The 13,367-nt window shown below is 42.7% G+C and overlaps 1 protein-coding gene and 1 pseudogene across 1 annotated transcript in view; both read left to right on the top strand.

Annotated features, from left to right (window-relative positions):
- LOC126106671 (transcription initiation factor TFIID subunit 8-like) overlaps positions 1-5,016 on the top strand; it is a 44,330-nt gene extending 39,314 nt beyond the window's left edge. Inside the window, exon 4 of the mRNA XM_049913040.1 lies at positions 4,397-5,016. Coding sequence (XP_049768997.1) covers positions 4,397-4,618 — 222 coding nt within the window. The 3' untranslated portion in view covers positions 4,619-5,016. The remainder of the gene's footprint in view (positions 1-4,396) is intronic.
- A 736-nt stretch (positions 5,017-5,752) lies between these two features.
- Positions 5,753-5,870, top strand: LOC126107096 (5S ribosomal RNA; annotated as a pseudogene).
- Positions 5,871-13,367: the final 7,497 nt, after the last annotated feature.

The raw sequence follows: 13,367 nt of genomic DNA, 5'->3' as shown, positions 1-13,367 counted from the left end.
CCTTGTGACTTTTATCTGTGGGATTACGTAAAAGATTGAGTTTTTATCCCCCCCTCCCTCCACCCATGCCGTGAGATCGCATTGTTGAAGCTCTGAATTCGATTATGAGAGACCACCTGCTCCATGTGTGGCAGGAAATAAGCTACCGTATTGATATTTGTCTTGTAACACATGGTGTTCGCATTGAATGCATAAAAAATTAAGCTTTTCTCTTTCCAGGAACTTTGGAATTGTTTTTCTATCTTTTATAGTTTGGAAGCAATTAATGTTTGAAATCTGTTCCTTTTTTGAATAGCCCTGTACTTAGCGGTTACAGTTATGAATAACTTAAATTGGAGTGATCACATGGATAATTTGTGGAAAAAGCAAACCAAAGATTGCAATTCATTTCCAGAAAATGTAACAGATATACTAAATAGACTGCTTACACTACACTTGTCAGCCCCCTTCTGGAATACTGCAGCATAGTGTGGGATCCACATAAGATAGGTTTGACGAAGGACATCAAAAAAGTTCAAAGAAGGGCAGGTCCTTTTATATTATTGTGAAACAAGAAAGAGAGTGCCTCTGATATTATACCTGAAATGATGTGGTGGTGATTAAAACAGAGGCATTTTTCACTGTGGCAGGACCTTCTCACCAACTTTATCTCAAAGTGTGAAAATACACTCCTGGAAATGGAAAAAAGAACACATTGACACCAGTGTGTCAGACCCACCATACTTGCTCCGGACACTGCGAGAGGGCTGTACAAGCAATGATCACACGCATGGCACAGCGGACACACCAGGAACCGCGGTGTTGGCCATCGAATGGCGCTAGCTGCGCAGCATTTGTGCACCGCCGCCGTCAGTGTCAGCCAGTTTGCCGTGGCATACGGAGCTCCATCGCAGTCTTTAACACTGGTAGCATGCCGCGACAGCGTGGACGTGAACCGTATGTGCAGTTGACGGACTTTGAGCGAGGGCGTATAGTGGGCATGCGGGAGGCCGGGTGGACGTACCGCCGAATTGCTCAACACGTGGGGCGTGAGGTCTCCACAGTACATCGATGTTGTCGCCAGTGGTCGGCGGAAGGTGCACGTGCCCATCGACCTGGGACCGGTCCGCAGCGATGCACGGATGCACGCCAAGTCCGTAGGATCCTACGCAGTGCCGTAGGGGACCGCACCGCCACTTCCCAGCAAATTAGGGACACTGTTGCTCCTGGGGTATCGGCGAGGACCATTCGCAACCGTCTCCATGAAGCTGGGCTACGGTCCCGCACACCGTTAGGCCGTCTTCCGCTCACGGCCCAACATCGTGCAGCCCGCCACCAGTGGTGTCGCGACAGGCGTGAATGGAGGGACGAATGGAGACGTGTTGTCTTCAGCGATGAGAGTCGCTTCTGCCTTGGTGCCAATGATGGTCGTATGCGTGTTTGGCGCCGTGCAGGTGAGCGCCACAATCAGGACTGCATACGACCGAGGCACACAGGGCCAACACCCGGCATCATGGTGTGGGGAGCGATCTCCTACACTGGCCGTACACCACTGGTGATCCTCGAGGGGACACTGAATAGTGCACGGTACATCCAGACCGTCATCGAACCCATCGTTCTACCATTCCTAGACCGGCAAGGGAACCTGCTGTTCCAACAGGACAATGCACGTCCGCATGTATCCCGTGCCACCCAACGTGCTCTAGAAGGTGTAAACTACCCTGGCCAGCAAGATCTACGGATCTGTCCCCCATTGAGCATGTTTGGGACTGGATGAAGCGTCGTCTCACGCGGTCTGCACGTCCAGCACGAACGCTGGTCCAACTGAGGCGCCAGGTGGAAATGGCATGGCAAGCCGTTCCACAGCACTACATCCAGCATCTCTACGATCGTCTCCATGGGAGAATAGCAGCCTGCATTGCTGCGAAAGGTGGATATACACTGTACTAGTGCCGACATTGTGCATGCTCTGTTGCCTGTGTCTATGTGCCTGTGGTTCTGTCAGTGTGATCATGTGATGTGTCTGACCCCAGGAATGTGTCAATAAAGTTTCCCCTTCCTGGGACAATGAATTCACGGTGTTCTTATTTCAATTTCCAGGAGTGTATTTTGTTGGATCCCAGATACATAGGGAGAAATGATCATAATAAAATAAGAGAAATCAGAGCTCACATGGAAAGATTTAAGTGTTATTTTTCTGACATGCTGTTAAAGACTGAAATGGTAGACAAGTAGCTTAAAGGTGGTTTGATGAACCCTCTGCCAAGCACTTAATTGGGAATTGCAGAGTAATCATGTAGCTGTAGCTTTTTACGTTATTATGTGCTTTGTTTTTCTGACATACTGAAAAAGTTGCGTAAGGACTTGATATTTACAAAAACTTGACAGCTTTTACCTGGACGTCAAAAAAAAGAAAAACTGTTCTCTCCAGGCATTTGGATTTGAAAGCTGCCACAATAGACAAATTATGATATGCAAATGAGATGACATATTTAAAGAAACGGAAATGACACTAGAAAAACATGAAGCATGAGAATTAAAGCATCCAGTTGTTAATTCAGATGAAACATGAGTTTTTCACATTACACTGTGAAGAAATGTTGTCACATTGATAGTGTACAGTGTGTCTGCAAAGTCTCTCCACAGCGGCGAGCTCCGTGTGTGTCGCCTTGTGGAGCGTGTAAGGTAGGCAGCATATTCATGTTGCCGCATAAGCTAGGGGTTCACTGCTGGTGGCTGCAGTTATGTTCGGAAATTGGACTTGACATTATTACAGTTAAAAGAATGAAATTAATTAATTATATTAATTACAGTTAAATACACTGTACTCACAAATATCACAGTATGTGCTGGGAATGTTTTCCTCTTTCTTGAAGCCGTATTTCAACACATTTTCATTTATTTGTGAATTCTGTACTGATGTTTCACGTGTAATCAATTGCAGATAATGAGTTATCGTTGTCTTCAGTTCATCTATTGCCTTCGGGTTTCTGTGATACACAAATGTTTTATCCATATCCCAAAGGAAATAGTTGCGCAGAGACAGATCTGGTGAGCGTGGGGGCCAGAGACCTTTCGTAATTACTCTGTTTTCAAACATTTCATTTAAGAATTGTAGAGACTGGTGTGCCGTATAAGCAGCAACATTGTTTTGTTGGAAACAAGAATGACTGATCTCATTTTCATTCAGCAGGGTAATGAATGGATGAATTATCTGGGAAGAATAGACATTGGAAGTGACGATAGTATCAAAAAAGATCAGTCCTATAATTTGTTCACATTATGGTATAACCCTATTCAACTTTTCTCTGCATGCAATAGCATTTCTCATAAGGTATGTGAATGTTCTGATGACCAAATTAGTTGATTTTGGGAATTAATGGAGCCAGATAGGTGAAACCAAGGTTCATCAATGAAAAAGGTTTGATGTAAAACACCAGCTCTATGTTTGTTAACAAATTGCTGAACCCATTCACAATACACTATTTGTTTTGCACAGTCCATACAATGTAGTTGTTGCACATCAGTAATTTGATATGGATACATCCCCAGTGCTTTGGTTACGGCCTTATGTGTTGTCGTATGAGGTTTTAGTCTCTTGCAATAAGCTCCTTACTGATTTTGTTGGACTCCGCAACACATTATCTGAAATGTCATCAAGCTTCTGTTCTGTTAAAATTGTGTGCCTACAAGTTCATGGTGCATCATGAAATGAACCTTTTGGATGGAATCTTAGAATTAAATCACCTACATTGCCACAATGTGGACACCTCGAAGCTGAAAAACGCAATCTAAATTGCCGCCTCACATGCTTCTCAACGTTTCCTCCTGCACAAAAATCTCTTCCACTAAAAACATTCTGTCTGAAATAGTAAGCATTCTCTCTACACTCAGCTTATGCAAGAACTAGACAATAACACAACTGACAGCCGCAACACTTGTGCGCCACTACTGCCCCCACCCTACCACTGCAGATCCACGGAACCCGTGTACGCGAGACTTGTATATGCTGCCAACTTTACACACACCGCAAAGCGAGATTTGTGAGGCTCACCCCTGTGGAGAGACTTTGCAGGCGCATGGTACTTGAAGCATTGTCAAACAAATGTGCCACTCACTGTTTTGTAATGTTAATACACAGCGTTGGAATGTAGACATAAAGTTCGTGACGGTGCTTCATTTGTAAGAATTATGGTGTGTATACTGTTACTACAGGCTCCCTCAAATTCTTGGTTGTAAACACAATAGTACTGACACCACGGTCAGGTTTTCAGTTTGCTTTCCTGTGTTATAGGTAATGTAGTTTGAAATGTTGTATAATACCTCTTGTTGACAATGTAGTAATCAGGCGTGAATAAATTGTGACAGTAAAGTCATTGATGAAATACTGTTTGACAAACCCCGCACTATTTTGCAGGTGTTTGAATTCGACGAGGAACTGTCGAGCCCTCCTCAGCGACCGCCACGGCAGCGCCGCGAAGCTGACGGGGAGGAGGAAGGTGACGAGGAAACTCGCGAGGGTGACGATGCGGCACGTGCTGGCGACGCGGACACAATCGACAACCCTTACCTGAGACCCGTGAAGCTGCCCCGCCGCAAGAAGCCTGCAGCGTCGACACCGGCGCCTGCGAAAGCGTGACGAGCTGTCAGGAGAGGGAAAGGGAGAGGTTCTGAACCCACCCCGTAGGACAGAACAATACCAGGGGGCACCCTTTCGCTGTTTGTGTAACAGTGGACATTTGTCTGTCTGTATTCAGTGATGAACTATTCTTGTGGAGGTGTAATCCACTTTCAGTATGCCACCGTATGAAGAGGTGAACTAAATGTGCTGTGTTGTAAATTCTAGACTGCATTGTGGACAGTGAAATAAAGGTAATTCGACTGATTATGGAGGACACAGAATATGGCAGTTTGAATGCCATTTTCTTAACAGGACATAACTTCTTGTCAGAAGTCAAAAGACTTTCCTTGTCTTAGTGTTAGGGACGATTTTCATTATGTTACTTTTTGTAAATAAAGTAAGTTTTTGATATGTGAGGTAAAGTGTTTGGCATGCTGTTACTACTTCCATTCGTACTTCATGGATCTTACTGTAACAAAGAATTTTCGTTGTTTTGGAATAAGTGAAGGCTGTCAAACTATTTTTGTATGTTACATTAACAAGCCTTATTCTGAGCTTAGAAAAGCTACAAATGAAGACAAAGTGATTGTTAAAGCTGCTGCTTCTTTCTTTAGTTACAGTAACTAGCTATTGGTTAGTACTACTGCTTGCTTGACAAATAGCATGTGGCATTAACTTTCTTAAAAGAAGTAATTTTCCTGCGTAGGCTTTTTAACATTTTAAAATAAAAACTTTATTCCTCTATTAACGATTTGCCAGTTTTGACCCCTTGGCTTTATCAAGCTAGAAAATGTGCAAGGGGAAGAAATTATCTAATAGACAGTGATTAAATGAAGTGTTTATTTAAAAAAAAAAAGCCTAAACAAGAAACTGACTTTTTTAAAGAAATTTATAGCAACTGCATACCCATCATGAAAAAGACACTGATAACTGAAAAAGCAGAACAGTTATCTAGATGTTGTACAAATAGATAGCCCTATTTGTTATGTATCATGTAGAAAATTTCAGTCCTATTGTCACATTTAAAAATTAGTTAATTATTATAATATTTTCTTTTCAGTTGGAAGGGATCCCCAATTTTTTCCCTTAATGTTTATAATCTCAATTTATTGATGTAGGAAATTTAAATTAGGGTAAGCGTATTTAACTAATGGCAATGGCCTTGCCACAGTGGATACACCGGTTCCCGTTAGATCACCGAAGTTACGCACTGTCGGCTGTGGTCGGTACTTGGATGGGCGACCATCCGGGCCCCCATGCGCTGTTGCCGTTTTTCGGGGTGCACTCAGCCTCGTGGTGCCAATTGAAGAGCTACTTGACCGAATAGTAGCGGCTTCGGTCAAGAATACCATCTTACGACCGGGAGAGCGGTGCCCTGACCCCACGCCCCTCCTATCCGCATCCTTCACCGAAGATGACACGGCGGTCGGATGGTCCCGGTAGGCCATTCGTGGCCTGAAGATGGAGTGAGTATTTCACTCACAATCAGAAGTCTAGGGTCCTGGGTTCAAATCCAGGTACTATTTTAAAAGCGAGTGAAAGTGATCACAAACATAAGGGGACACCCTAATAATGCAAGTGGCCTTGGCAGAGGAGCGGACAATGGGCTGGGCAGCTTCTTGCTCCATGGGTGGGAAATTGCCCTTAAAAGGCACAAGAATCGACAGTGATAAGTGGCATGAGGATGCAGAAGGCAATGAAAACATTTGCATTAAAGATACTCAATGTATACTGTTTGTACAGTTCAGCTAAAGAATTATTCTCATTGAAACTGACAACAAACCAATGCCAACAACAGTAGTTCATGTTTATGTGCCTGTGCGGCCATTGAACGGGTATCACCATGTTAATGGAAAGAACAGAAGTTGGTGTTACAGGAGACTATGGGCTCAGCAGTAGTAATGAGAGGAAGTAGACTAACCGATTCTTCATTAAACTTCAGTTGGTAATAGTAAGTACTCTACTCTAAAATTGGAAGATGAGGTGGTGTACTTTGAAAAGGCATGGAGACATGGGAAGATTTCAGCTGGATTAATCATGATCAGACAGAGATCCCGAAATCTGGTGTTTGATTGTATCAGGAGCAGATACAGATTCAGTTCATAATTTAGTAACGATGATAAGACTGAAGTTCAAGAGAATTGTCCAGAAGAATTGCTCTGGAAAAAGGGGAATACTGTAGTACTGAGAAATGATGAGGTGTATATGAAGTTCTCTATGGCTATATGTACTGTGATGTATCACAATAGGCAAGTCAGTAGAAGATGAATGGTCATATCTGAAAATTGCTGTCACAGAAGCTGGACAGACAAAAATAGATACAAGAAAGGTGGCTATGAAGAAACCTTGAGAAACAGAAAATATTTTAATTGACTGTGAGAAAGGGAAGTACTTAACTGCTCAGGAAAAGAAAGGAATGCAGCAGTATAAGTCAAATAGGACTGAAATAAATAGGAAGTGCAAGGAAGCCAAGGTGAAATGACAGAAGGAAAAATGTGAATAAATCAAAAAAGAAATTGTCATCAGAAAAACTGAGTCAGCATATAGCAAAGTCAAAAAAACTTGGCAAAATTAAAAGCAAAGGCATCAACATTAAGAGTACAAGGGGAATTCCATTGTTAAAAACACAGGAGAGAGTAGATAGATGGAAAGAATATATTGAAGACCTGTGTGGGAGGGAGGAACTGTCTGAGGACATGATAGAAGAAGAAATGTATTATGGAAGACACAGGAAATCCAGTACTAGAGTAGGAGTTTAAGAGATCTTTGGAAGACTTCCAACCAAATAACGTGGAAGGCATAGATAATATTGCTCCAGAGTTTCAAAAATATATAGGGATACTGACAATTAAAGTTGGTTTTTAGAATCTATTAGCCTGGAAATGTACCAACAGACTTTAGGAAGAATATCATCCACAACATCCGGGAGATACTGAGGGCAGATAAGTGTGAGAACTATGGCACAATCAGTGTAACAGATCGTGCATCAAAGATGCTGATAAGAAAAATATGCTGAAGAATGAAATAGAAAATTGAGGATCTGTTACAGATGAGAATAAGGGGATAAGTTTTTGTTCAGCAATGCAAAATGGTTCAAGTTCCCTGAAAAATAAGTGTAAGCTATAGGGGAAGACAGGTAATACACAGTATGTATAAAAACAAAAAAAAACAATATGAGGTGGAATCCAAAATTTTCGGGACTGGTGCTGCGATCTAGAAAGTACGAGTAGGAGATCTTTGTGCCACTAGGTGTCAAGAGCTCAATATCTGATGAGTCAATGTGTGGAGTGGCTTTCAGCTGGGAGGACGTGTTGCGTGTCCACAGTGATTTCCATAATACTCTCTGTTTGGTGTGTGACAATTTTACGATGGATCCATGAACAGAACAGTGCGTGTGTATCAAATTCTGTGCGAATCTCGGGAAAAGTGCTACAGAGGCCCTTGCAATGATTCAACAAGTGTTTGGGGGACAGAGCATGAGCTGTACGCGTGTGTTTGAGTGGAATGCTCGGTTCAGGGCCAGCCGTACAGATGTCGAAGGTGATGCTCACACTGGAAGGCCCGTTAGCCGCACAATGCCAAACATTGTTGCCAAACTTCAACAATTAGTTTGTGCGGATTGACGTTGAACCATTCAAGACCTTGTGGATGAAGTGGATATTGTTTATGGGACATGTCAACGAATGTTGACTGATGAATTGGGCATGCATTGTGTCGCTGCAAAATTTTTGCTAGGGATCTTGACTGCCGATCAGAAGGCACAGCGTGTTGAAGTGTGCACGGACCTTCGTCAGACCCCATCTGATGATCCAACGTTCTTGTCATGGGTTATCACGGGTGACGAGAGCTGGATTGATGGTTACGACCCAGAGACAAAGCAACAATCGTCCCAGTGGAAGAGCCCGAGCTCTCCAAGACCCAAAAAAGTAAGACAGGTGAAAAGCATGATCATTGTTTTCTTTGATACTAAGGGAATTGTGAATAAAGAATTCGTCCCACACAACCAAACAGTGAATTCTGTGTACTACTGTGACGTTTTGCGACGGCTCCGTGAAAATGTGTGGGGACGACAGCCTGAACTCTGGCATCAAGGGAACTGGCTGCTGCATCACGACAGTGCGCCCTGTCACACGTCCTTGCTCACCAGGGCCTTTTTGGCAAAAAACAACATGGCAGTTGTAGTACCCCCCCCACCGTACCAGCCAGATTTGGCACCTTGTGAATTCGCGCTATTCCCAAAACTGAAACTCAAGTTGAAAGGCCATCAGTTTGACATTCTAGAAAGGATTCTAGAAGCATTATTGGTGGTGATGAACACCTCCAAAGAACAGGAATTCCAGAAAACGTTTGACCAGTGGCAGAAGTGCTGGGACCGGTGTGTACGTGCGGATGGTAACTACTTCGAGGGTGATGGTGACCATAAGTCCAAAGGTATGGTTTTCAACAGATGGCAGCACCAGTCCCAAAAATTTTGGATAGCACCTTGTAAGTACGGAAGACCAAGAATAATTTTAGGAAGAGGTTTTTGACAATGTACGTTTGGAGTACAGCATTGTATGGTAATGAAACACGGACTTTGAAAAACCTGAGAAGAGAATCAAAATGTTTGAGATGTGTTGTAGTACGTTGTAAACTTGTGGAGTGATGAGGTGAGAAAGGAGCAAGTACTCCACGGAATTGGAGAAGGAAGGAACATATGGAAAACACTGACAAGAAGAAGGAACAGGATGAAAGCACGTATGTTAAGACAGCAGTGAGCAACTTTCATGGTACTAGATGGAGTAGTAAAGGGCAAAAGCTGTATGGGAAAACAGAGACTAGAATACATCCATTATCCAGCAGATAATTGAGAATGTTAGGTGTGAGCATACTCTGAAATGGAGAGATTGTCCCAGGAGGGCCACCCCCTTGTTCTTTTCCCACTTTGGTTGTAGTGAGAAACAAAATGTGAGAGGTGGGTGACTTTTAAGTGAAGTGTGCTCACAATATCCACCGACTTTCCCATTTCATTGAGTTGTTGAAAAGATGATTTGTAAGTAATTTATTAAATATCTACATATTTCAAAATGCAAACAAATTGAATGAAACTACATGCTATTAGGGGTAGCCATTTACTACACTAACAAGCCTGAACTATGATCCGTCTTACATTTTAAAGTTTCATTAGTTTTCTTGAGAAATGCAGAGCGAGCAGTTTCTTCATATGTAACACTTTAATGTGCCACTTTTTTCTGTCAAGCACAATTTCTAGACAGCCTTATGAGTGACAGATGTGAGGAGGTCCAATGAACTTTTTGTAAAATAGCAGTACTTTTGAGTACAGTTGTACTATCAGGAGACCAGTTGTACCAATTTTGTTCATGATGTGTTAAGAGGAGATGTTATCTAATAAATGAACATTTACATCCTTTTTTTGTGTTCCGACTTTTAGGTCCTTGTGCCAATTTTTTAAACCACCAGTCCTGATTTTCTGCAAATTGGCTCTGGCAACACTGCTTTCCTCCATCTCATCACTCAGTCATAATGTAATTATCGTATCTCTTCCTTTAACACACAGCTTCCTCCAGCATCAGGGAGAACCACCAATATATTAACACATTTCATTAGTGGATGTTCATCCTCAGTTCTCAATGAAACTCTTCAAATTTATGAATGATACAGTTCTACGAACGTGTTGAGATCTAGCAATGAGATGTTTTGTTGAATGATACTGCCTCCTTAAGAAACTTCCTTTGTTGGCAGACGTATACTTCAATACAGTCAAAAATTTTATCAACCGGCTGCTGCTTGAAAATATTTAAACTCTTTTCAGATAGTATTTCGATGCACCATTACTGCTGCCAACATCAGAACACTTTGGACTTGAGTACAATGGAGATGAAAACAAATTGTTGGGTGACAGTGTACATGAATGTGGTTCTGTAAACTTTTCTGGTGTAATAATTGGTTGTATTCTATCGAGTCTCCAGCCGGAAGAGCTCATCATCTGGACACAATATTTCAGTGGTCTACCTGGCCGCCATCTTCAGGTGAGTAGGCCGTTGCACTAACTCGCTGGAACTGAAATCAAAGATGCTGTGGCACCTCCTTTATACATCAACTGTGGGTCCACTGCGCTTGCGTGAACATAACTGCACCTTAGCTAAAGGCACAACGGTGCACCAGTCTGCTGACAATATTATAAACAGAGATAACAGATATCCTTTAAGTAAGAGTTGGAACCCTGTTCTGTTTGAGATTAAGAAACAGTGATCCTTGTCTCAGTTTTAAAAAATTGTAAATAGTGTTTGATATCGATTTATGAGCTTTCACCACCGGTGCGCTGTTGTGCCTGTCACTAGAGGGCAGTTACGCAGTGGATCCACAGTTGGTGCATAAAGGAGCAGCCACGACGTGTTTGATTTCAGTTCTGGTGAGATAATGCGGATGGCCTACTCATCTGAAGATGGTGGCCAGGTGGCCGCCAAAATATTGTGTCCAGATGATGAGATGTTCCGGCTGGAGACCCAATATACCGGGTGATCAAAAAGTCAGTATAAATTTGAAAACTCAATAAACCACAGAATAATGTAGATAGAGAGCTAAAAATTGACACAAATGCTTGGAAAAAAAAAAGCCATATTGCTAGACGCGTGAAAGATCTCTTGCGCATGTCGTTTGGTGATGATCGTGTGCTCAGCCACCACTTTCGCCATGCTTGGCCTCCCAGGGCCCTAGACCTCAGTCCGTGCAGTTATTGGCTTTGGGGTTACCTGAAGTCGCAAGTGTATCGTCGTGATCGACCGACATCACTAGGGATGCTGAAAGACAACATCCGACGCCAATGCCTCACCATAACTCTGGACATGCTTTACAGTGCTGTTCACAACATTATTCCTCGACTACAGCTATTGTTGAGGGATGATGGTGGACATATTGAGCATTTCCTATAAAGATCATCATCTTTGCTTTGTCTTACTTTGTTATGCTAATTATTGCTGTTCTGACCAGATGAAGTGCCATCTGTCGGACATTTTTTGAACGTTTGTATTTTTTTGGTTCTAATAAAACCCCATGTCATTCCAAGCATTTGTGGCAATATGTACCTCTATCTACATTATTCCGTGATTTATTCAATTTTCAAATTTATACTGACTTTTCGATCACCCGGTAAATACAGCCCGTGTACATGAATGGTTCAGTGTTGAATGTTCTGGGGCATGCTGAAAAGTAATGCTTCCAAATTTTTTATTCTGTTCTCAATATCGGTTCAGGTATTAGAGGTCATGCACATTACTCGATCAATTTTATCACTTTGCTGATGGAAGTTGTAACTCTCTGCTACTAGAGGTCTCCTAATTGCAGTGCATTGCATGGCGATGTGTAACATAACTGTATTGGTGTGTGAGAAACACTCAGAAAACTGAAAGCAGAAGTTCGAAGAGTTCGTCTACACATGGAGCATCTTCTCCTTCAGTGTGATAATGGCAGACCACGCACAAGTGCTGCGGCATCTGCAACAATCTGGCGCCTTGGGTTCACTGTCACCATCACCCTCCGTACAGTCTCGATCTGGCCAAATCTGATTTTCTTCTGTTTCCAATACTTAAAAGACACCTTCGAGAACTATATTTTGATACTGATGAAGCCTTGCAAGCTGAGGTGAAGCTGTGACTCTGTCAACAAAGACTTACATTCTACAGTGACGGTATCAACAAACAGGTCTCTTGTTGGGAGAATTGTGTTCGTAGCCAGGGTGACTATGTTGAGAAATAAGTATGTACATGTGAAGAATAAAGGTACAGAATATTAACAAAATTTGTTATCCCTAAAAAGCTTTCAGAGTTTTCACATAAATTCAGAGGCATTACTTTTCAACACACCCTCATATTTGAAACTTTCCTGGCAGATTAAAACTGTGTGCCCGACTGAGATTCGAACTCGGGACCTTTGCCTTTCGCGGGCAAGTGCTCTACCAACTGAGCTACCGAAGCACCACTCACACCCGGTCCTCACAGCTTTTACTTCTGCCAGTATCTCGTCTCCTACCTTCCAAACTTTACAGAAGCTCTCCTGCGAACCTTGCAGTTTGGAAGGTAGGAGACGAGATACTGGCAGAAGTAAAAGCTGTGAGGACCGGGCGTGAGTTGTGCTTCTGTAGCTCAGTTGGTAGAGCTCTTGCCCTCGAAAGGCAAAGGTCCCAAGTTTGAGTTTCGGTCGGGCACACAGTTTTAATCTGCCAGGAAAGTTTCATATCAGCGCACACTCCGCTGCAGAGTGAAAATCTCATTCTGGAAACATCCCCCAGGCTGTGGCTATGCCATGTCTCCACAATATCCTTTTTTTCAGGAGTGCTAGTTCTGCAAGGTTCGTAGGAGAGCTTCTGTAAAGTTTGGAAGGTAGGAGACGAGATACTGGCAGAAGTAAAAGCTGTGAGGACCGGGCGTGAGTCGTGCTTCGGTAGCTCAGATGGTAGAGCACTTGCCCGCGAAAGGCAAAGGTCCCGAGTTCGAGTCTCGGTCGGGCACACAGTTTTAATCTGCCAGGAAAGTTTCACATCAGCGCACACTCCACTGCAGAGTGAAAATCTCATTCTGCACCCTCGTATTTACTTGTATACGGATGGCTAGAAAGCCAACAAAGTCACCAGATGCACATTCTTTGATGAAAGACATTAATTATGTGGAATTATTAAATTCACAATTGAGCCACTGGTAAAGACAGTTGAGCTCATTGATATCTTCAGAAGACTGATACATGAGAAAAAAAGTGTTAAAAAAAACATCGT

Source organism: Schistocerca cancellata, chromosome 10, assembly GCF_023864275.1.
Source record: "Schistocerca cancellata isolate TAMUIC-IGC-003103 chromosome 10, iqSchCanc2.1, whole genome shotgun sequence".
Classification (NCBI taxonomy): Eukaryota; Metazoa; Arthropoda; class Insecta; order Orthoptera; family Acrididae; genus Schistocerca; species Schistocerca cancellata.
This window is presented reverse-complemented; position numbering and strand designations above follow the sequence as displayed.